This window comes from Limanda limanda, chromosome 10 (assembly GCF_963576545.1).
Source record: "Limanda limanda chromosome 10, fLimLim1.1, whole genome shotgun sequence".
In the NCBI taxonomy this organism is placed as follows: domain Eukaryota; kingdom Metazoa; phylum Chordata; class Actinopteri; order Pleuronectiformes; family Pleuronectidae; genus Limanda; species Limanda limanda.
In genome coordinates, this window is record NC_083645.1 from 28,316,643 (window position 1) to 28,340,879 (window position 24,237).

General features: G+C 44.5%; 1 protein-coding gene across 1 annotated transcript; it reads right to left on the bottom strand.

Moving 5' to 3' along the window:
- Positions 1-8,620: 8,620 nt before the first annotated feature.
- On the bottom strand, positions 8,621-20,411 carry ccdc69 (coiled-coil domain containing 69). The gene is made up of 9 exons (XM_061079813.1): positions 20,335-20,411; positions 13,215-13,275; positions 11,651-11,829; positions 11,181-11,268; positions 10,330-10,403; positions 9,998-10,099; positions 9,678-9,797; positions 9,492-9,589; positions 8,621-9,400 (listed from the first exon to the last, which is right to left on the bottom strand). Exons 1-9 carry the CDS (start codon positions 20,353-20,355, stop codon positions 9,232-9,234), a joined length of 912 nt encoding a protein of 303 aa, XP_060935796.1. The 5' UTR covers positions 20,356-20,411; the 3' UTR covers positions 8,621-9,231.
- Between the last annotated feature and the right edge of the window lie 3,826 nt (positions 20,412-24,237).

Here is a 24,237-nt window from a genome sequence, read left to right on the forward strand (position 1 = left end):
CGGCTGGAGCTCACCTGGCTCCGGGGCTGGAGCTCACCTGCTCCGGGTTAGGGTTAGGCGTCCTCTCCGGTCCTCCACCGGACCAAGTCCTGCACCAGCCCGGGTCCTGGCTCCGGGAGCCGGCTGAGGTTCACCTGGCTCCGGGGCGGTGTCTCTCCTCCACCGGACCAACTCCTGTCCAAGTCTCCGGGGACAGCGCGGGTCCTCCGGGCTGCAGCCGGGCACAGAGCGCTGAGCGGCGGCTGGGGGACGCGGGTCGGGTCGGTGTCTCCGTGCGTCGGTGTCTCCGGTGGGAGTGAGTCCGGCTCCGGGACGCGCTCTGGTCCCAGTGACTGGAGACTGGTACCTGCCCTGCCCGAGGTGCGCGGCGCATGCGCACTGGCGGCTGCGCGCACTGCCATTTTGTCCACGGAGCGAACAGAAGGAGCCAGGTGATGAGCACGAAGTTCATAACCTCACTCAGATTAATAACAAGATTAACAAAATGTCATCAAAGTAAAGGTACTTTTACTTGAGTACAATATTTCAGTACTTTTTACACCACTGCAACCCTGTTCATTGTTATGTTCATGTATTTGTTATGATTCTCACATGCACACACAGACAATATGAGGTGAGATGAATACAGGACAGGACAGAAACTGCTGTGGAACGAGTTAAAATGCAAAATACAATGTTAGCACTTTTGTACAAATAATTACAGTTGCACTTGTTTTTTCAAATGTGTTCATTCAGTGGTTTAAAATGAAGAATATTCTTGCAAAATATGAGTTAAATGTTAAAAATGACTGGTTAATAGTGCAATAAGGAAGTGCAATGTCAGCACAATTTCTGCAATTTCAATTGCACTTGTTTTAATAAATAAATACAGATTTTAAAAGCATACATGACCTGTGTAAATATATTATTACTCTGTGATCAAAAGGACTCGAAAGAACTCGAAACTCAAACTGCAGGACTCGGGACTTGACTCGGGACTTGAGGGCAAAGACTTGAGACTTACTTGGGACTTGCAAAAAAATGACTTGTCCCACCTCTGTTAACAACTATCAGAAGTGAGTAGAGAATAGTAACGAATCACTGATGACAGGAATACTTCTATACTGTGTTATGGATATTGTTTTAAATTATATATACACACACCTGTTATATATAATAATAATAATAATACTAATAGAACACAGCATAACAGACGCTGCCCTTGTTTAATCAGTCAAACTTCATTTTTATTTTTATTAAGTGAATGTAGTGACACACTTCTTCTTTGCTGGTTTCCACCTGCCAAGAAACCAACAAAGAAGAAGAAGTTTGTCACTTAAGTGAACTTTATAAAAAGAAAATGTTCTGTCACTTGTTTTATAAACAGTCTGTGGTTCAGAGTGAAGTTAATAACTTGGTGTTCATCATATCTGCTTCATATTCATGACGTTAGAGTCAAACTTCAGAGACAAGCTCACAACCTTTCAAAATAAAAGCTCCGTAATTCAGTTCCATAAGCATTGCAGCTTTTACTTTGTCGAGAACTTTCTAAAAGTGCTTCTATGAATGTTGTTGCCATGACAGCGATCAGACTGAAATCATCACTTTTAGATTTTGTCTGTGGACAACGTGTCTTCTGTCCACAGACTGAAGACACGTTGTCCCCTGCTTATTAAAACTTTATTAATAAATCAAACCACAGTCAACCCTGCACCTCGCTGCAGCTCTAATGTCACAGACACACGACTGTCAGACAGAGACTCTGGACTCAGGACTCAGGACTCAGGACTCAGGACTCAGGACTCAGGACTCAGGACTCTGGACTCTGGACTCTGGACTCTGGACTCTGGACTCTGGACTCTGGACTCTGGAATCTGGACTCAGGACTCAGGACTCAGGTCTCAGGACTCAGGACTCAGGACTCTGGACTCTGGACTCTGGACTCTGGACTCTGGACTCTGGACTCTGGACTCTGGACTCTGGACTCTGGACTCAGGACTCAGGACTCAGGACTCAGAACCCAGGACTCAGGATTCTGGACTCAGGACTCAGGACTCTGGACTCTGGACTCTGGACTCTGGACTCAGGACTCTGGACTCTGGACTCTGGACTCTGGACTCTGGACTCTGGACTCTGGACTCTGGACTCATCAGACTCCAGGTTCAGGATCTGAATCTCATCAACAAACTGAGGAAACATCCTGGTTCTGCTACAAAATCTTTTTTTTCCCACAACTTTTCATGTAAATCAGTTGAGTCGTTTTTTCCAGCGAACAAAGACACAAACAAACATGAACAATGAATTAACACAAAGAGACAAAACATATATTACAAAGAATAATCTGTTGTGATTTTATCCTCATGAATGCTGTTTTTATTCCTGAACACATTCATTTATTAATGATTATATAGACAATATATCATTGTTATATATTACTATTTTAATAGACTATTATAGAGACTGTTCAGTTATTATATATAAAGACTTTTTCACCATTTATAATGTTCAAATTATTTAATATAATCAAAATTAATTGTCTGTTGTTTCAGCTCTGGTTCCTGATTGGCTGTCAGTGGAAATAATGTGTGTGTGTGTGTGTGTGTGTGTGTGTGTGTGTGTGTGTGTGTGTGTGTGTGTGTGTGTGTGTGTGTGTGTGTGTGTGTGTGTGTGTGTGTGTGTGTGTGTGTGTGTGTGTGTGTGTGTGTGTGTGTGTGAGTCGCTGCAGCAGAGAAAAGACGGAGGTTTCCTCTGACCTTTGACCTCAGGGTCAATTGTCTTGTTCTTTGTCAACTGAGCCGTCAGTCAGGGTGAGAAAGACACACACGCACACAAACACACGCACGCACACACACACACATGCACACACACACACACACAGGTTTGTCTCATATCTTAGCAGCTTAAATGCAACAGATTATACTTTTTGTTCTGATTAAAATTAATTAAAAAACGATTAGAAAACAGTGAATAGCTTGAGTGACTTATTAATTGTGTTTCTCTTTGTGAAGCTGTTTGTGTTTGTGTTGTCAGAGAAAACGAGAAATTCATCTTCAGCCTCTTGTTGGAAACTCAACAATCAAATCAAATTATCAACCAGATATGAACAAGTCGCATTAGAATCTAAACTAATATAAATAGATGCAGAACAATCAGGAGACTTAAAGCAAAAGAAACAAATTCAAAACAAACTAAATAATCAAATCAGATGCAAAATGACACAAAGCAACTAAAGTAAAACTAGAGACACAAATAACAAAAAGAGACAAAAAACAGGAAAGCACAAGATCGATGACATCACTGGATCGACTGATGACATCACTGGATCGACTGATGACATCACTGGATCGACCGATGACATCACTGGATCAACAGATGACATCACGGGATCGACAGATGACATCACTGGATCAACCGATGACATCACTGGTTCGACCGATGACATCACTTGATTGACAGATGACATCACCAATTCACGTCAGATGACCTGAGCCTGCACCAGACTAGGAGTCACAGAGGAACCCACACGTGTTGTTGGAGCTGGTCTGTGACTCGTGTCCTGGTCACGTCTCTGATGGCGTGGATGAGACGCGACCGGGCGTCGGCCTCCACCCCCCCCCCCCCCCCGGCCGGACTCCATCCTTCCTGTGCAGCTCTGGGACGCGGGGGACAAACGGCAGGCCTTTCAGGAGCCTCTAATTGTGGCCTGAGCAGCTCCACAAAGCCCCCCCGCCTCCGGCCTCAATGGGCCGCCCTGCCGGGGCCCGTGTGAACCGCCGAGCCCCCTCCCCCCCCCCCCGGCCTGCCCCCGCCCCCTCCACATGTTAATTAATAGGCCTCACTGGCAGGTTTGGATCCCGCTCGGCTTTGATTGAAGGCGGCCATTAGCATCTATTAATTTTGCCTCTGGCGTTTTATCGCCGGCTCTGAAAGGAGGAATTAAGTGGAGCGAGTCATTGTGAGACTCGGGTGTGAGGCTGAGTTAAAACCTGATGATTGTCCCGCGGCCCCGGAGCCAGCTCACTGCTGCTAAGCCCTCTTCAGAGTGAAGGGCGCCGCCTCTCATTAGAGCCCAACAAGGGAAAGATATTAACAGGAAATAACTGCAAATTTCTCTTTTCCACTTTGAATCTCTTGTCTTTGTGTTCCAGGTGAAAAGGTCACTTAGAAACGAGAAGGGAGCGAAGAGAGGAGCGACAAGCGCCCGGGCAAGATGCAGTCGATGAAGAGGCTGCAGAGCTCTAGTGATGAAGAGGAGGAGCGAGACAGTTTCTGCTCCACTGAGACACAAACTCTTAAACTACGTGATTCTTTCATTCTAGAATCTTCAGGATGATATTTGTCACTGAAGCTGTTTTCAGACACAAACTGGGAGTTGTAGTCTTCATCATGAGTTAGTTGTTGTGCAGCAGTGAGGGATGATGGGAGTTGTAGTCTTCATCATGAGTTAGATTCCTTCAGTGTTCTAGCTCGTCTCTGATTGGCTGAGCTCATCTGCTTCAAAGAGTTAAAAATCATCAAGATGTCAAAAGTGTGAAATGAGACTTTAATAAACTGGAGAAAAAGTTATTTTTGAGTCTTCAGACAAACAAACACTGACACAAGCACAAAGAGGAAGTGACGCCACCAACAGGCGACAGAAGGAATCGACCTGGACTCAAACAGATTTCTGCAGGTTTTTAAATATTGAGTAAAAACTCAGCTACAGAAATATATCAAAATAAAGATTATATTAGTTTTTTACTTTAATTTTTTTAAATGAAACATGAGACTCAGTTCCTCTTTCTGTTCCATCACTTTTGTTTCCTACTTCGCCCTTTTATTCCTTTTCACACACATACAGACACACACACACACACACACACACACACACACACACACACACAGACACACACACAGACACACAAACACACACACACACACACACACACACACACACACACACACAGACACTCTCTCTCTCTCTTCTCTGCTTCAGGTGTTTCCAGGTGGCTGTGAAGTGCCATGGGAACACTGTGACATGACAGCAGAGGCTGTGACCCATAGCTAACACACACACAGACACACACACACACACACAGACACACACAAACACACACACACAGACACACACACACAAAGACACACACACACACAGCAGGGGCTGACCTGCAGGTTTCAGGTATTGTCTCGGTTTGTCAAACAGCCACTGACACACTGATCCCTTCACATCCGCACAGCGCATCCACACACACAGACACACACACACACACACACACACAGACACACACACAAACACACACACACACACACAGACACACACAGACACGCACACATACGCACACACACACACACACACACACAGACACACACACACACACTCAAACCAAATTGTTTGTACCTGTGAGGCGGCGTGATGATGTCACAGGAAGTCACAATTAAAAGGTTGAAGATGAGAGAGAGATGGGGGGGGGTAGATTCTACAGATATTAGTTCAGTTTAATTAAGTTTTATTTGTATCTCAAATGTACATTCAATTAAATAATATTATATTCTAACAAATCTCTGTGAGCAGAACCAGACATGGCTGCAGGATGAAGAACACACGATGAAAACTGTTGTATAGTTTAAAATGAACTCGTGGAATCGAGCGCTGTGATTGGTCGGCGGATCCGGTTCCTTGGGTTTTATTCTGTAAATAAAAACTGAAGGACATTAGATGAAGTGTGTTACTGCTGGACGCTGCTTACTGTGACTTTATATTATTATCTGGGTGAAATTATTTAAATGATAAAGTTTTGGTTTAAATATCAAATAACATTTAAGAAAATAAAGGTTCATCCTCAGGGGAACATGAACGTCTGAACCTCATCACAAGGATCAGAGCCTCTCTAGAGCCGTTAGGATTCATCCTGAGGACCAGAAATATCCAAAACAAAGGTTTTTATAGTTCTTTAGTTATTTCAGAGGATTGTTCATTTGAATATTGAGAGAAATTAAGTGAAATAAACTGAAGTTTGTGACTTTACACTGTATCTGTGCTGCAGCGCCCCCCAGAGGCAAATGACAGGTTTTCATTCTCTCACAGCTTCATTCTTCTGTCTCTGAGGCAGAGCGGGTCTGATCACCTGAGGGTCGGTGGTTCGATCCCCGTCTCCTCCAGATGTGTGTGTTTGTGAATCTAGTTCATTTTAAAGAGCGTTGACTGGTTCTGATAAAAGTTTCTTGTTTTGATTCGATCCCAGTTGATCAGCCGCTGGTCGTCAAACAGAAAAGACTGAGATTGGGTCAAAGGTCACGGTTCTCTTCAAACCCTCCAGTCCTCTGCTGCCCTCTAGTGGAGGAAACACTCAGAACAACCTGGTCAGAGCCGAGGAGGAACAGGAAGTTTCCTCCAAACTAAAACAATTCAATCAGATTCAACGAGTTTCACTTTGTTCAGGATCCCAGACCTCTTTATTCTGAAGAGGAGAAGCATCATCCTTTTCTGTCTACATATTCTTACACTCATAGTATATTATATTATCTATTGTATAGTCAAATACTTATATTTATACCTACTATATATTATATCATACTCTCTGTATATTCTTTGTATATATAAGTCTATATACACATATTCATACATGTGTACATGTTATTAGTATTATTATATTTACTATTATTATATATACTGTGGCTGCCATTATTACTATATACTGCTATTATATTGGTATAATTACTATCATATATAAATATATATTATATACTATATATACTGTACTATTTTTATATACTGTCTAACAATAACATTACCATCATATCATCAGTACTATTACCATCATCTTGCCACTGCACCTTATCTACCTATTTATCTTGTGTTTCTGTTTTTATTCTTTCTACCTCAATATTTTTTATTTTATTCTATTGTATTGTATTTTATTGTATTCAAATATACCGGCTGCTATGACGACTTATTTTCCCTTCGGGGAAGAATAAAGTAATCTATCTATCTATCTATCTATCTATCTATCTATCTATCTATCTATCTATCTATCTATCTATCTATCTATCATAGTGTAATAAATCATACACATCGCAGTGTGTGTGTGTGGGGGGGAGAGGGGGGAGGAGGGGGTTCTGTTAGTTTATGAAGAGTGGAGTTAAATTCATACAAATGTAAAGAAATCATAAAACTGACTTTAATAATGTTATTATAAAAATGTCATCTGAAAGTGGAAGTCTCCAAACAACCAACCAAAATCTCTTAAAGGGGTAAAAGTTCATCCTGAGTGAGTTTTAAATCCAGATTATGTTCGAGTGGTCGACTGGAAGCTGTTCAGTACAGTAAGTTATGAAGTGTGAGACATGCATTATTATTATAATACGGTGTAAAAACCTCATAGTTCTGTGGATTAAGGGTTAAAACATCAAAGTGCATCAGATATGACTCAGATGTTTACAGGATGTGATGTCATCCTGTGAGTAAAGAAGTTAAGACTTGTGACGAGTTGCAGTTGCAGTTTTTTATTTGTTCAATCTCAAAACAACAAAATATGACGAAGTGTCCCGAGGTGGAAAACACGCCGCTGGACTTTACACCAGGCGAGAAGAAGATAAAATACTTTTCTACAAGTAAGAAGCTGAAAAAGTTAAAACTGTACAACATGAAAAATCTCTCTGATACAAACTCCAGGTGAAAACTGGTCAAAGTGCTCGTGCATAAGGAGAAACTGTCAAAACACTGACAAAGGTTTTTTTTTGGCAATTTCAAACATCACATCCCATAAATCCCAATAACTGTCAAAAACATTTTCACATTTTCAAAAAGTAAGTTAATCAAGTCCTGGAGCTTGTGAAAGGCAACATGTGAGAATCAGGATTGTAAACAGTTCATGAGGAACAAGGTTCAGGTTCAGGTTCAGGTTCAGGTTCAGGTTCTCTCTGAGACTCGAGGAACATGAAGAAGCATCAGATGTTTCTTTAGGTTCCAGAAAAGGTTCTGGACAAACTGATTTCTATCAAACTCAGAAGAACCGTCGTGATGTCACAACGTCTCTGTGTGTCTCAGACTCTGTAACAGAAGATCATCTGACTCAAGGTCAGAGGAAAACACTGTGGGTTAGATGAGTGGGAAGTGGGAACTAACCAGCGCTGAGGGAACTAACCAGCGCTGAGTGAACTAACCAGCGCTGAGGGAACTAACCAGTGCTGAAGGAACTAACCAGAGCTGAGGGAACTAACTAGTGCTGAGGGAACTAACCAGAGCTTAGGGAACTAACCAGCGCTGAGGGAACTAACCAGCGCTGAGGGAACTAACCAGTGCTGAGGGAACTAACCAGTGCTGAGAGAACTAACCAGCGCTGAGGGAAATAACCAGCGCTGAGAGAACTAACCAGAGCTGAGGGAACTAACCAGAGCTGAGGGAACTAACCAGCGCTGAGGGAACTAACCAGAGCTGAGAGAACTAACCAGAGCTGAGGGAACTAACCAGAGCTGAGGGAACTAACCAGAGCTGAGGGAACTAACCAGCGCTGAGGGAACTAACCAGAGCTGAGAGAACTAACCAGCGCTGAGGGTACTCACCAGAGCTGAGGGAACTAACCAGTGCTGAGGGAACTAACCAGCGCTGAGGGTACTCACCAGAGCTGAGGGTACTCACCAGAGCTGAGTGAACTAACCAGAGCTGAGGGAACTAACCAGAGCTGAGGGAACTAACCAGCGCTGAGGGAACTAACCAGCGCTGAGGGAACTAACCAGAGCTGAGAGAACTAACCAGCGCTGAGGGAACCGAGGACCAGAAGGTCTCAGTTACAGAACCTGCTCTCGAGGAGGAACTTGCTTCTCTGAGGCTGTGAAATCATCAGCAGCATTAAAACAGGATCTGAACGCGTTGGATCTGAAACTTCTTTCACTTCCAGGATTTTACAAAACATTCGGACCATGACAACATGTGACTCCTTCACGAGTGAGAAGCTGGAGGAGCGGACGACAGATCGGTGGAGACGACCTGACGTCTTCTCTCAGGATCTTTCAGTCTGTGTGGCGGCTGAAGAGCAGCAGCTGTAATGGCGCCTCACGGACAGCAGGGGGCAGAGTTCTCCGTCCTCGCTGGTGAAGCCACTCAGAGACAAACAGACGAATTCAGACTTTAAAACGACCTGACGTGGATTCAAACCTGGACCACGCCCCCTGCTGGTGGATGGTAGGATGTGCAGCTCTCACCCAGTTTGAGGAAACCAGACAGAGCTCGTAGGCTTGAGAATCTTCAGGTCGCTGGTTTTGAATTCCATGGAGTCACCGGGGAGCGATCTCGTGCACCATGACGGGCAGGTGCAGGGTCGGACACGAGTCTCTGTGGCGCAGCTTGAACATCAGCTGCTCTTTTTCCTGAGAGAGATTCTGGTTCACTGCTGCCTGCCTCTCCAGCGCCACCTTCAGGTCATGCTGCTCCTTTAGTAACTGCCTGGAAAACACAAACCACAGGTTTAAATGGTTGTTCAGGGTCAGAGAGACGGAATCAACTTCGATCTAACTCTACTTTGAGAATCACGTACTGAGTGAGAGTCTGACAGTTGTCGATCCGGACTCGGAGATCCTCGTTCTGCTGCAGGACGTTGATGATCTGATCTTCTAACGACAGATTCTTCTCCACCTGACGACAGAAGAGAGGAAATGAACAACTTTCATGAAAACAAAAGTAAAGGAGGTGAAGTGAAGTTGGTGAACGCCAGTGAACCGACCAGATCTTCCATCTGCTGCAGCTTCCTGCTCTGCTCCTGCACACGCTCGCTCTTCATCTCGATGACGAACACCAGAGACTCCTGCTCAGACTCCCAGAATGCACCTGGGCTGCCGTGGGCCTGGAGGGAGCAGAGATCGACACTGAGCCACAGACAACGTGGAAATGTTTTCAGGGTCTTTGACATTTATTCACTGTTGGTTTTTTCAGCTCTTCTTCTGGATTCTACAGATCTTTGAGTTTTATTAGTTCTTATGTATTTTATTAAGATCTGAACCTGATTAGATTTGATGAGCAGGAGAAAATAAACCTGACACACACCTGAATATTTCTCTGCAGGTCTTTATTGAACGTGGAATCGTCAGCTCTCTTCTTCAGGTCGTTGTAAACCTGCAGCTCCGCTCTCAGCTCCTCCACTTCCCCCTGAAGCACACAACTCATGAGTATCAATATATAATATAGATGAATATACTCATATGCAACTGTGACACAGGAAAATCACATCAGGTCTGAACTGATGCTGCAGTTTCCTTTGTGTCCTCCAGGTGGTGTCAGGTGACGGGTTAATGAATCGAGTTTGTTGGACGTTTTGTTTATAATAATAATAATAATAATAAATTTACTGTATTTGACACAAACAGAATCTCTTTCACCTTCAGGACATTTTCAGCAACTTGAAACTTTTCCGTCAGTTGATTTTTCTCTTGTTCGTGTCTCTTGTGCAGATCTGCAGGAAACAAGAACATCACATGTAGAGAACAGGTGGTGCAGTGGTTACTGTGTGTTACTGTGTGTTACTGTGTGTGTGTGTGTGTGTGTGTGTGTGTGTGTGTGTGTGTGTGCGCGCGCAAATACCACATAGATCACACACCTACTTAAATACACACACAAGGTGAAGTTAATTATACAGACGAGTTAAAGGAGAAACCTTTTAGTTTTCCCCTGAGGTGTTTTCATGTTGATCTGAAAACTGCATTAAACATTAGACAGTTTAAAAACACAGTAAACTTTTGTTTTTCTTTTCATCAGTATTGAGGTGTTGGGTTTGTCCTGGGGGTGGAGCCAGAGGAAAGGTCACTTAAAGTCAGCTCAGGTTCAGAGTGTGTCTGTTCAAAGTAAAATAAATCTCTTATCTTAGAGTCACAATATTCAGTTCATATTTATAACAGCAGCTGATGTTTGGATCAACGACTCTGGTTCATATTCACTCTGTTTCTGCAGCTCAGCTCTAAACTGTCACGACTCGATTCGACTCATCACCTCAGCTCCACTATAATTAGCCTGTTAGCTTAGCGCCAACATGCTAATTATAGAGCACTTGTACTGTGTCAGTGAGACAGGCTCAATGCTGCGTTCAAGGTCAACAGCACTTTTCTGTCTTATCACAAACTGACCAAAGAAAAATACATGTGAACTTAAATAAAATGCGTTTTCACAGGAAATGAAACGAATGAAGAACAAGTTTAGTTCATGTTCCCTTTAGAAGTAAACTTTAGAACATTACCTTCCACGTGTCGCTCGTGTTCCTCAGTCGCAATTTGACTTTTCTGTTCGTGAAAAACGTTTGAATCGGCCGTCGTCTCCGTTTTCACCTGAAAAATCACATCAGACGAAACCAGATTCAGTTTGATAAGAACCAGCAGCACAGAGCGATTTAAAGAACTGTAAATAAATCATCTGACTTCAACCGACTCGAAGCACAGCAATGAGTCAATAAGTTATTGATAATTTATCATTTTAATTGAATAAAAAGAAAAATAATCTGTGGGATCAGACAATTTGAAGGTTTTCTTTGTCAATTTTATATTTTCACACATAAAATAAATGAAACGATTCAATGTTAAATTTCTCCAAATGAAACAAGATCATTTATTTATTTTGGTCGAACCGAAGCCGTTTCCTTGGTTCTTCTCTCATTGTGAACGTTATATAGAACAAATCACTGACCAATAAGAACATGAGCAGTTGAGTCACCTTGTCGAGGATGCTCAGCACGAGGGCGCACACGTCCACGTCGGCGTGGTCTTTCAGAAGCTCCGCCCTCTCCGGGTTCCCATTGGCCAAGAGCACTTCCTTCAGAATCCTCAGCTGCCACTCGAAGCGCTCCAGCTGCTTCTCCAGGAAGACGTCCCGCTCAGCGGACGCACTTTTACCTGCAAACAACCAATCACACGCAGGCGTGGATTCAAGCACACGAGTAAGTGATCAATAGGGAGAGGCACCGCCTAGTGGCACAGTCGGGTACTACAGAAAACTGCTGCATATTTAGTGAATCAATTTAACTATTTACAGCAATTAATTCATATCAATTAATCATCAACATCTTAAAATATCGGAAATGATTTCATGATTCGTGATTTCATATAATAAAATTTTTCATTTCTGTCTCTTCAGGGGTTAACACAAAACTGCACAAAGATATGAAGTCATCGTCCTCACACGCACACGAACACACACAGACACACACGCTCAGGAAGTGTTTGTGACTGTAATTATATTTCAACCTGGCGGTGACATCATCGACATGTTGAAACATGATCTCACACACACGTGTGTCTTTCTATAGTTGTGAGGACCCTCTCTTCTCCTACACTTCTAACCTTGTGGGGACCAGAGAAGATGTCCTCAGTGGTTTGAACCAAAGTTCGTCTTCACTGCCAAGAAAAGAAATGGACGCACGCACACAATATTCTGTCTGATCAACACGAGGTGTTCTTGTTTCTGATGTTCACACACGAGGGGCTGACGTGATGTTCTACAGTTTACATGTGAAGCTTCACACGTGATACATATATGAAACTGAAATGTATTTACTGTCTGACCCTAAAAGAACCAGAAGCTCCTCACTGACGACTGAACAGGATCAGAACCTGAATGTAACTCTGGAACCTTCTTAATGACTTAATGTGTCCAGAGAACCTCAGGAGAACCTTTTAAAAACCTGCAGATGAACCTAAAGAACCTCTAGAACCTTCTAAATGAAAACTAAAACTATCTTGGGTGAAGTACAAGAAGGAGAGCTTGCGTAGGTTGAAAGTAGTAATGACTGTCTTAGGATACTCCTGAAGAAACCCAGGAGTACTAGAGCCAGTGAGTTGTTTTGTAACATGGGTCTGACCACCTTCATGGCCTTGCTGAGGAACCTAGCGTTTAAGTTTATGAGTCGGCTGGACCGCTCGACTAATCTAATAATTGATCTTGTGACAGACCCTGGCCGCAGCTCGGTCAAATACACATCTAAGATCTGGGAACACTAGCATGAGTGCCTTTTTTAGCCTTTCTTTCCCTGTATATTATTATGTAATGTATTGATTGTATGTATTGTTGTTGTTTTTCTCTGTGGGCCCTGAGCCTGTATTAAAGTTTATATATATCCTGAGAACATCCTCAAAAACCAAGAGAAACTTCTCATTCTGTAAGTCATGTGCTGTTGTGGTGACGCAGTGAAGTCCAACCTCCCCCCAGGTTTCAGAGAACAGGAAGTGAGGGGGCGTGATGAGAATGAGAACAGCCAGCGTCTGATAAACATGGAACTCACCTCCGTCATGTCGGCTCTGGAGCTTCTGGCTCTTCTCTCCTCGCTTGCCTTTGCTTTTCTTCTGATAACGACAGGAAGAGAAGAAGAAGAAGAAGGAGAGAACGTTTCAGTCTTCAACGAAGAGAAATGACACAATCAGTTTGTCCTCTTCTTCTAAGATTATAATTCATATTCATACACAGTTCCCAGTGTGGACTCAGAGGCTCCGCCCACACTGAGGTTTTACTTTCAAACTGAAACCGCCTCGGTCCAGATGAATTATCTGATCAACACTAACACACCTGAAAACAATCTTCCTGATAAAGTCTCGTCCGACAGGAGCATGAAGCAGGCGCTGCTGGAGGAGGGGGGGGCCTGGCGGGTTGTTCTACCCCTGTGGCCCCTGAGAGGCCCCGCCCCCCCCCCTCACCAGCAGAGTCCTGGTTCAGGTCTGGTTCCACTGGGTTGGAGTTGTGTTCTGAAGCTGCTGATGGAGGCCGGACTCTGAGCTGCCAGCTTCTCTCTCGTTAGTCTCCACATGACTGACGCTGGAACTTTCACTGTGAACGTTACATAACGACTGACAACAGTCTGTTGTTCACGCTGCTGATCACAGACTCCTCCTCCACAGCAACAGACCACGTTCCAGCTCCATTATCAAATCAAAAACTTCAAATGTCCGAAACATAAGAGGTTACAGTAGCTTCATCCTCTGAGTGACACGACATTTAATTCTGTTCAACCATCGACTGTAAATTAAGATGGACGACATGACAGCTCAATCAAATCATACAGATCGCCCCCTGGTGGCTGACTGCAGTATAGGTCATTAACCTCCTCCATGTTAGCAGATGGGACATGAACCAAACTTAAACATCAGAGGAGACGTTAAATATTGCAAAGATGTTTCTGTCATTTCAGTTCTTCTTTCTCTGATGTTTGTTCAAGTGTTTCTGATCAGTTTGGTTTGAATCAGTTATTTGATGATATAAAAAAAGTGATGATTGACAGATGAGACTGACTCCTGATTGGCTGAGCATGTGTATGAGCGGGACCTCGAGAGGCTTTGGCTTCAGCTTTTAAAACTGTCAATTGTCAATTCGTCCTTGAATTCGCACATAATCATGTACAAGATGTAAACTGAGAAATTAAGTTTTCAGGATTTAAAAAATGGATCAATCTAGTTTTTTCATACACGTGTTCCAGAAATGCTCGTCCACGTTGTGTGTGCACACGCATCGAACAAACACATTGAAATGCTCAGAGTGTTGCCTCACACCCTCTGTGCTACGGTAGTGTAGCCAAACAATCACACCCCGCACACACACACACACACACACACACACACACACACACACACACACACACACACACACACACACACACACACACACACACACACACACACACACACACACACACACACACACACACACACACACACACACACACACACACACACACACACACACTGTATAAACACTTGGACACCGACTGTATTTCCACTTGGAGCTGAAACAATAAATCTCTCTGGTTAAACACGACTCTGGGAGGAGACGTCAGACTCCTGGTGGGACGCCTGGGCTCGGGGGGGTGGGGGGGGGGGGCAGTAAATCACAGCAGAGGCTCCTCTCGTGTGTTTGTTCAACACTTCACCCGACCGCAGCCCAACGTACGTCTCGTTTCACGTGAAGAGAAAAGTTCTCCGAGAGCAGATTTACTTTCTGCAGATGTTTCACAGGCGGCACATAAATCACCTCATTGGCTGATTCAAACCAAAGTGGGAGGAGCTGAGGAGCAACACGTTTCCTGTGCGAGTGATGGTGAATTTAACTGAAAAACTTAAATCACAAATTCTTAGTATATAAATTATGTTTAACTGAAAAAGATGGTGAAACAAACGCAGCCACACGCTCAGAGCTAAAACAATCAGGACAAAGAACCGGGCTCCACCCACAGGATGTGATGTCATACTCATTACGTTCCACACAGGATGATGACACATCTCCACAAGATCTCAATTAACACACACACACACAACTCCAGTGTCTCTGTTGGTCACACAGCACATTCACATGGTCCGAGCGGAACCAGCGTGACCTCTGACCTTTCCCCCTGAACAGGAAGCGTCCTGTGACGCCTCAGACGACAACTGGCGAGAGGACGAGAGCGAGAACATGGAGACGACCGCACGCCATCAGACACGATGACAGAGAAGAAATCTGGTCTCATACACAAATCAATCTGTTCATGTGCAGGTTCAAACCTTCAAAATAAAAGCAGCTGAACTGACTGATCGGCTCCTGTTTGCAGTGATGAACATCTGTCACTGGAGGAAGTTAGAGAAGAAATGCAGTGTGAAGTCATAGTTTATTCTGCTTTGATTTTAGTTCATCTCCGTCTTTTCTTTTTCTTCTTGAGCTGTGAGGGTTTTGAATATTCTGGGACTCGTAGTGAAGGGTCGAGATTTAACGTCCTGTGAAGAATCTCTGAGGTTCAACTCACACGGAGACTCTTTACCTGACGTGTCAAATGTCTCACGTCTTCCAGCAGAAGAAACATTCCAAACATTCAACTGAAGCTTCAACTGCTTCGTTTCCAACGGGGAGAAAAAGTAAATAAGATAAGGAAACGTTTCAGACTCACGTCATTAAAGAGAAACTGGAGAAACAGCTGCTGTGGTTCAATGCAAGGTTTTTTATGAGTCCGTTAAAGACAGAAACTGTCATTAGAGTCAGAGGAGGAGATGGGGGGGGGATCAGCCAATCAGAGAGGAGTTAGGACACTGAAGGAATCTAACCAGGGGAAGACTACAACTCCCATCATCCCTCACTGCTTCAACACAACAACTAACTCATGATGAAGACTACAACTCCCATCATCCCTCACTGCTTCAACACAACAACTAACTCATGATGAAGACTACAACTCCCATCATCCCTCACTGCTTCAACACAACAACTAACTCATGATGAAGACTACAACTCCCATCATCCCTCATTGCTCCACAACAACTAACTCATGATGAAGACTACAACTCCCATCATTCCTCACTGCTTCAACACAACTAACTCATGATGAAGACTACAACTCCCATCATTCCTCACTGCTGCTCCACAACAACAAACTCATGATGAAGACTACAACTCCCATCATCCCTCACTGCTGCTCCAAAACAACTAACTCATGATGAAGACTACAACTCCCATCATCCCTCACTGCTTCAACACAACAACTAACTCATGACGAAGACTACAACCCCCATCATCCCTCACTGCTTCAACACAACAACTAACTCATGATGAAGACTACAACTCCCATCATTCCTCACTGCTGCTCCACAACAACAAACTCATGATGAAGACTACATCTCCCATCATCCCTCACTGCTGCTCCACAACAACTAACTCATGATGAAGACTACAACTCCCATCATCCCTCACTGCTGCTCCACAACAACTAACTCTAAATTCCACCTGAATCATCAACACATCTTCGTATTTGGGTGAAAACTCATCATCTCTTCTCCAGATACGTCTTCAAACTACTCTGAAGTTTTCGAGCTGCCACAAAGGAGAAGTTTGGAAACTCTGTGTCTGCGTTCGAGTCTGACTGAGCAGAAAGTGAGAAGTTTGGAAAGGATGAGGTCGACCCTGAGCGTGTGGATGAAGCCTGAAGGAATCTGAACGACTAAACCGACCTGTCAGATTAAGAGTCTATGAATTAAAGATGAAGACGTTGACACACACGTTATAAATGAGGTTCCTCTGGTTCTTCAGGTTCCTCTGGTTCTTCAGGTTCCTCTGGTTCCTCAGGTGAGAGAAATAAAAACACCTGAGCAGCTGAGATCTCTTTCTCAGTTTCCAGAGGAGTCTGAGCAGCAGAAAACATCATGTGCCGTTGTCTCATCGGCCCGGAGCCCAGGTCCCGAGGGCCTCCGACCTCCATGTGACTCTCTGTCTGAAAGCTGAATTCACAATGTGTTTACGTAACCACGGCAACGGCAAAACACTCCATGCTGCCCTGACTCCCTCCCAGTGACGTCAGCCCGTCGGAGCGAGTCCAGAGACTCAGGCTCCGCTCCAACTAGAGAGAGGGACGAGCAAGAGCAACTCGTGACCTCACGACCTCTGCAGGCCTGAAACCATGACGACGCAAATACGTTTTTTTTTTAATCAGACTTTAAAAAACAGGTCGTGATGATGTCACCGAGGTCGGATCCATCCAGACGTCTGATAACTTATCAAAGTGCTGATTGTTACAGATCAGAGGACGACATCGATTAGTGACGCAACTTGTTTACAGGAAGAGTTAGAGAGTTCAGTGAGTTAAAGAACATAAAGTTTATAAAGAACATAAAGTTTATAAGAACATAAAGTTTATAAGAACTTAAAGTTTATAAAGAACATAAAGTTTATAAAGAACAAAGTTTATAAAGAACATAAAGACCATCAGCGACTACAGTTTTAATCTAAATCATTTTGAAAAGCTTCACAGGAAGAAGTCAAGTCAGGAAGGTTCAGTTTAAAGATGATTTCCTTTAAGTTTTAAGAGAACTCAGGTGTGTGGTGCTCAGGTGTGTGGTGCTCATGTGTGTGTGGTAATCAGGTGTGTGTGGTGCTCATGTGTGTGTGGTGCTCATGTGTGTGTGGTGCTCATGTGTGTGGTGCTCAGGTGTGTGTGGTGCTCATGTGTGTGTGGTGCTCATGTGTGTGTGGTAATCAGGTGTGTGTGGTGCTCAGGTGTGTGGTGCTCATGTGTGTGTGGTAATCAGGTGTGTGTGGTAATCAGGTGTGCGCGGTGCTCATGTGTGTGGTGCTCAGGTGTGTGTGGTGCTCAGGTGTGTGTGGTGCTCAGGTGTGTGTGGTGCTCAGGTGTGTGGTGCTCAGGTGTGTGGTGCTCAGGTGTGTGGTGCTCAGGTGTGTGTGGTGCTCAGGTGTGTGGTGCTCAGGTGTGTGGTGCTCAGGTGTGTGGTGCTCAGGTGTGTGGTGCTCATGTGTGTGGTGCTCAGGTGTGTGTGGTGCTCATGTGTGTGTGGTGCTCATGTGTGTGTGGTAATCAGGTGTGTGTGGTGCTCAGGTGTGTGGTGCTCATGTGTGTGTGGCAATCAGGTGTGTGTGGTAATCAGGTGTGCGCGGTGCTCATGTGTGTGGTGCTCAGGTGTGTGGTGCTCAGGTGTGTGGTGCTCAGGTGTGTGGTGCTCAGGTGTGTGTGGTGCTCAGGTGTGTGGTGCTCAGGTGTGTGGTGCTCAGGTGTGTGGTGCTCAGGTGTGTGGTGCTCATGTGTGTGGTGCTCAGGTGTGTGGTGCTCATGTGTGTGTGGTGCTCATGTGTGTGTGGTGCTCAGGTGTGTGGTGCTCATGTGTGTGTGGTGCTCATGTGTGTGGTGCTCATGTGTGTGTGGTGCTCATGTGTGTGGTGCTCATGTGTGTGTGGTGCTCAGGTGTGTGTGGTGCTCAGGTGTGTGGTGCTCAGGTGTGTGGTGCTCATGTGTGTGTGGTGCTCAGGTGTGTGGTGCTCATGCGTGTGTGGTAATCAGGTGTGTTATCACAGCAGGATTAAATCTATTGTCTCGGTGGCTGCCGGCCTCACTGACCTCACTGACCTCTGACCTCACTGACCTCACTGACCTCTCCAACCAATCAGAGTTTACTCTGAGCTAATGGAAGATTTACTGGATGTTATATAACAGCTTTTCAAACTGCTCAGCTTCTGTTCTCCTTTTGTTGAAAGACCCCGAGGTCCAGGACATTTTGATGAAAGCACCGAACCTCCTCCATGTTAGCAGCCGGGACCAAACTATAAACTCATAGTTAACATTAAATAAATGTTTGTCAACGATGTTTCTGTCATTTCAGGTCGTTCTTCTCTCTATGATGTTTGTTTCTGATCAGTTTGGTTTGAATCAGTTATTTGATGATATAAAAACAGACGTGATGATTGACAGCTGAGACTGACTCCTGATTGGAGGAGCTTCTGTGTGGGTGGGACCTCACTAAGCTCCACCCCCTGATCCACACGGGTCAGGGTTCTGTAATTGGCTCAAGATGGCCGCGCTGGTCTGTGAGACTTTCAGGCTTCATTTCTGGACGAGCTTCTGTATTTACAACATAGTGACTGAAACAGAAGAGTCAGATCCTCCGTCCTCCTCATATCTATATCTCTCATCCTCTGAGGGTCATTATACCTCCATCATAACTGTAGTTATTATAGAAACTAAGGCAATAGGTGCTTTCCAGGTTGAATGTTCAGAGTGAACAGTTTATATAAATGGTTCTTAACATATCAGACGCTTAATGATGTTTGCACCACACAGTGCAGTGTTCAGCTGTGAGCGGATTTAATACGATTCAGATTAGACTCGATTTAAAAACCACAGAACAGCTCCGGTAGGAACCTGCTCAGCCACCAGGGGGCCTCGGCTGCTGCGTCACGTTCCATCAACAAGTGAGGAGGACAACAGCTGACACACAACAACAACATACAGTCATACTGTTGATACAAAACACACAACACACACAACACAACACACAGCTGACACACAACTACAGCACATAACAACAACAACATACATTCATAATGTTGATACTAAACACACAACAACAACACACAACACACAGCTGACACACAACAACAACACACAGTCATAACACAGAGAATCACAGCCATAGCACACAACACAGTACACACAAGTACAACATGACACACACACACACAAACACACACACACAAGAGTCACAATAGAATGTTATTAGAGTGACATTATCAAAATAAAATGCACATTAAAGATATAAAATGATCCATAAACGTCACTAATGAACTTTGATTCACATCCGGAGGATTTTAAACATGAATAATAATGAATATCAGAGATTTTCATCATAAACATCATCAACATTCAAACATGATTAAAAACAGATGTTCAGAGAAGCGACCGCGTTTCGCTTTGGCGCCACTTTAACCCTTTAAAGTGAAGAAGGAGACCGAGCTCCATGAGGAGGGGAGGCTCCAGGTCCAGAGGCCGAGCAGCAGCAGCCCTGCTCCGGCCTCCCGCTGCTCGAAGAGCCGCTGAAGCTCCGGAGCTCCAGCGGCTCCAGGCCCGACACACGCCGGCTGCCCGCGCCCCTCGGCCCGCTGCTCACCTTACTGTGGCCGCAGCCCATCACTCCTCCTCCGGCTGGAAGCTGCTCCACGCTCCGCTGCTGCTGCTGCTCGTTCTTCTTCTTCTTCTTCTTCTTCTTCTTCTTCTTCTTCTTCTTCTTCACCTCCTCCTCTTCCTCTTCCTCTTCTTCACTTCTTCTTCTTCTGTTGACAACTTTCAAACAGGAAAAAAGTCCTTGAACGCACCGCTGCAGCCGCCTACACCAGGGGGCGGGGCTTCTCCGTGCTGCATTCAGGGACGCTCAGTTCGGTAACACGGTTCATGTGAAAGGTAGTGATTTGCATCACGAGGGAGAATATTTTGGAAATTAAATATATATCAATTCAGAATTAAATCAATTTAAGAAGTAAGTGATGAGATTTTGTTAACATATAATAATCATAACAATAATAATAACTATGTTATAGGACTTTGTTACAAGTTGTGCAGAAGTGTGGAAAACACTCAGGTAATCACAGAAGCTTGTGACATGAAGAATCCTGACAACAAATCAAATCAAACGCAGAAGTAAAACAACAATGTCAGTTCATAAATTCGTTTATTATTCAAATCGCAGTGTAACGTTTACAATCATTAAACATTCATATTTACACGTCAATCAGAAGAATCAGTGTATTTTCCCGCAGCGCCTGAAGGCAGCAGCCTCTCACACATGCGCAGTGAGGATCTATTGTCTGTGATTTGAACTTTTACCGTAATGTTGAGAGAAGTTGTGAGGTTAAAAAACCTCTGTAAAACCACGTGGTTGCTCGATTTTAACACTTTTAATGGGACAAGTCCCGGATGTGACCAAGTTTGGAACCTTTAACAGCTGATTAGTCACAGACTGCTCCTGATTGGTCCAGACACAAAACTATGGGATTTATTTTCAGTGTTTACTTCGGTAATTTCTTCGTCATGACTTGAGAAGAAACTTGTAAAGCAACATGGATACATTTTACTTTAGATCATTTATGTTTGATGTGTTTACTTTAACGTCTTCTGTTGAAATCTCAAAATTCATTTCAAAAAGCCTGTTAGCTTAAATAATGTTGTTCGCTCTGCGGATGGATCTGTTGTCGAGTTACAGTAATAACAACACCACAGATCATAAATACTACTACTGATATATGTATTACTCTGTTACATGATCTGCATCAAAGTAAAAGTATTCTCTGTGTCTAACGGCCTCTCACAGAATTATGTACATGTATTTATTTATTATTTGGATTTACTGCTGAGTAACGATCTCATCTTTATAGGAATCAAATCAAATTCAAAATGGCCACTGTCAAAGTTGCGTCTAAACGTAACTAAACCTCATAATGGTAACCATGGTGATGACAGACCAGGACACCTGCCTCCTAGAGGCCAGAAACCGTCAACACGTCTCGCCTCCACCACAACATGACTCAGATTCCTCCGGGCCTCTGATTGGTCGCCTGTCAGGTAACCATGGTGATGTACCTGTGTGTGTGTGTGTGTGTGTGTGTGTGTGTCTGTGTGTCTGTGTCTGTGTGTCTGTGTATGTGAGTGTGTGTCTGTCTGTGTGTCTGTGTGTGTGTGTGTGTGTGTGTGTCTGTGTGTGTGTGTGTGTATGTGTGTGCGTGTGTCTGTGTGTGTGTGTGTCTGTGTGTGTCTGTGTGTGTGTGTAAATCGGATCAGATTAACTGGCAGGTGCTGTGTCAGGTGTATCAGCCAATCAGCAGGAGGCTGTTAAGTGGATCAGCTGATGAGGACGTTTAGTTCGAGTCTGAAAACAAAGTCACGGATCGTTAATGTTTTCAGATCGAGTGACGCTCTGTTAAATTAATAACGAATTCATTTTGTGATTCAAATCAACAGTTCCTCCTCTTTTCTGTTATGAGTCAACAATCAGCTGTTAGTAAAGATCTGAAACATCAAAGTATGTTTTTAATCTACTTCCAGAGAAAAGTCCTGGTTCTCAGCCGTCATGTTCGTGCAGATTCTTTATTCAAAGGTCTGATTCACTTCCTGAGCACTTTATTAGGAACAGCACACTGACACTGGCTCATCTCTTCAAATCATTCAGGGGTGGAGGTCGCCGGGGGGGGGGGGGCTGTGTTCCTCAGGTGAGATGGGGCTGTGATGGAGGTCAGGTGTGGGGGGGGGGCTGTGATGGAGGTCAGCTGACGTGTGTCGAACAGAAAGTGAAGCAGCTGCTGTTGGATGGAAACTTTTTCTGACGCCGGAAACAACAACTGCTGCCGTCACAGACGACAACACGACAAGAATACACACAACCACATTCCACACAGGAACTGGTGCGTGTGTGTGTGTGTGTGTCTGTGTGTGTGTCTTTATGATCTGTGCAAGTATGAATAGAACTTGTGTGGCAATAAAAGAAAGGGTGTGTGTCTGTGCGCATGAATGACTGTGAGAGCATACAGTACATACCTGAGTGTGTGTGTGTGTGTGTGTGTGTGTGTGTGTGTGTGTGTGTGTGTAATTCATGGAAGGGGGCCCTCATACATAGAATACCAAAGAAAGACAATATTCCAAATGATCCATCTCCATGGAGAGACATTTCTCTACTCCCCACTTTCTACAAAGTCCTCATGAAATGTCTTCTTGCCCGAGTCCTCCCATGGCTTGAAGACACAGGCATTCTGTCACCTAAACAAAAAGCCTACATAGACAGACCAGGCATGAACATGTGTTCTGCCTTAAAACTGGAATTGATGACTTCAAATATGAATCATGTAAACTCTACACTGTATTCCTGGACTTTAGAGATGTCTTTGGGACACTGTCTCACAATATGATGCTCCGCACACTGGAAGAAATCCATCTACCTCAACCCTTTGTGGACATCATCACAGACTTCTACAAGGGATCTTTTTCATCTGTGGAGACCAGCTCACAGAGCCTGTCCCCCTGCAGGTAGGGATTCAAACAGGCTGCCCCTGGAGTGCTGTTCACTTCATTCTTGCCATCAACCAGTGGCTGAACTGGCTCTGTCAGTGTGCACCACCACAGATCAGATCCCCAAACCCTGTCCAGGGGTACGCTGATGATGTGGAGATGTCCTCTAGGGATGAAAGTGTAATCACCAACATGCTGAGCAGAACAGATGAGTTTCTGCTCTGGTCAAAGCTGGAGGTAAAACAAACCAAATGTGCAGCACTCTATGAACCACGCAGCGCTGGTACAAAGCAAAGTCAGACAAACCTCCCTCCTTCACACTAATGGGACAACCCATCAGGGTCTACTCTCTTCACCAGACTTACAACTATCTGGGCCATAAGTTCAACATTGCAGGCGAGTGGGGTGAGCAAATACAGAAGCTATCCTGTGACTATAAGAACAGAATTGATCTAATTGATTCCTCACCCCTCCCTGTAGTCATGAAACTGGAGGCCATCAGAGAAGTGGCAAAGATACAACATCTCTTTGCAAATGTCCACATCCCACAGAATGTCCTACAAGACATGAACAATAAAACAGTGGAAGCTGTCAGGAGATGGGACTGAACACTCACTCCACTCGGGATATCCTCTTCCTCTCACACAGGGAGGGGGGGCTCGGTGGACCTACACCACTACAAGGCTGACACACCTCATCAGGATGCTAAACAACGACGATGCTGCCGTTCGAGAGCTGGCCAGAGCCTCCCTCCTACTGGACCTCAGGAGGAGAAAGGTCCCCTGGGCAGATGCTGGCCAGGAGAACTTCCTGGGCTTCAGGAGGAAAGGTAACGGCGAGCTGGAGACCCGAGCTGCAGGTTAGGGTTGTGGGTCAGACTGGCCGGACCTCAATGACCTGTGCAACAGAGCAGCAGTTCCACTGAAGTGGGCGAAAGGAGATTCACCCACTGCCCCAGACCCATCTGATGCAGTTGTGACAGACCCAGGGGTCAATGTGGAGGTCACTGTCTATCACA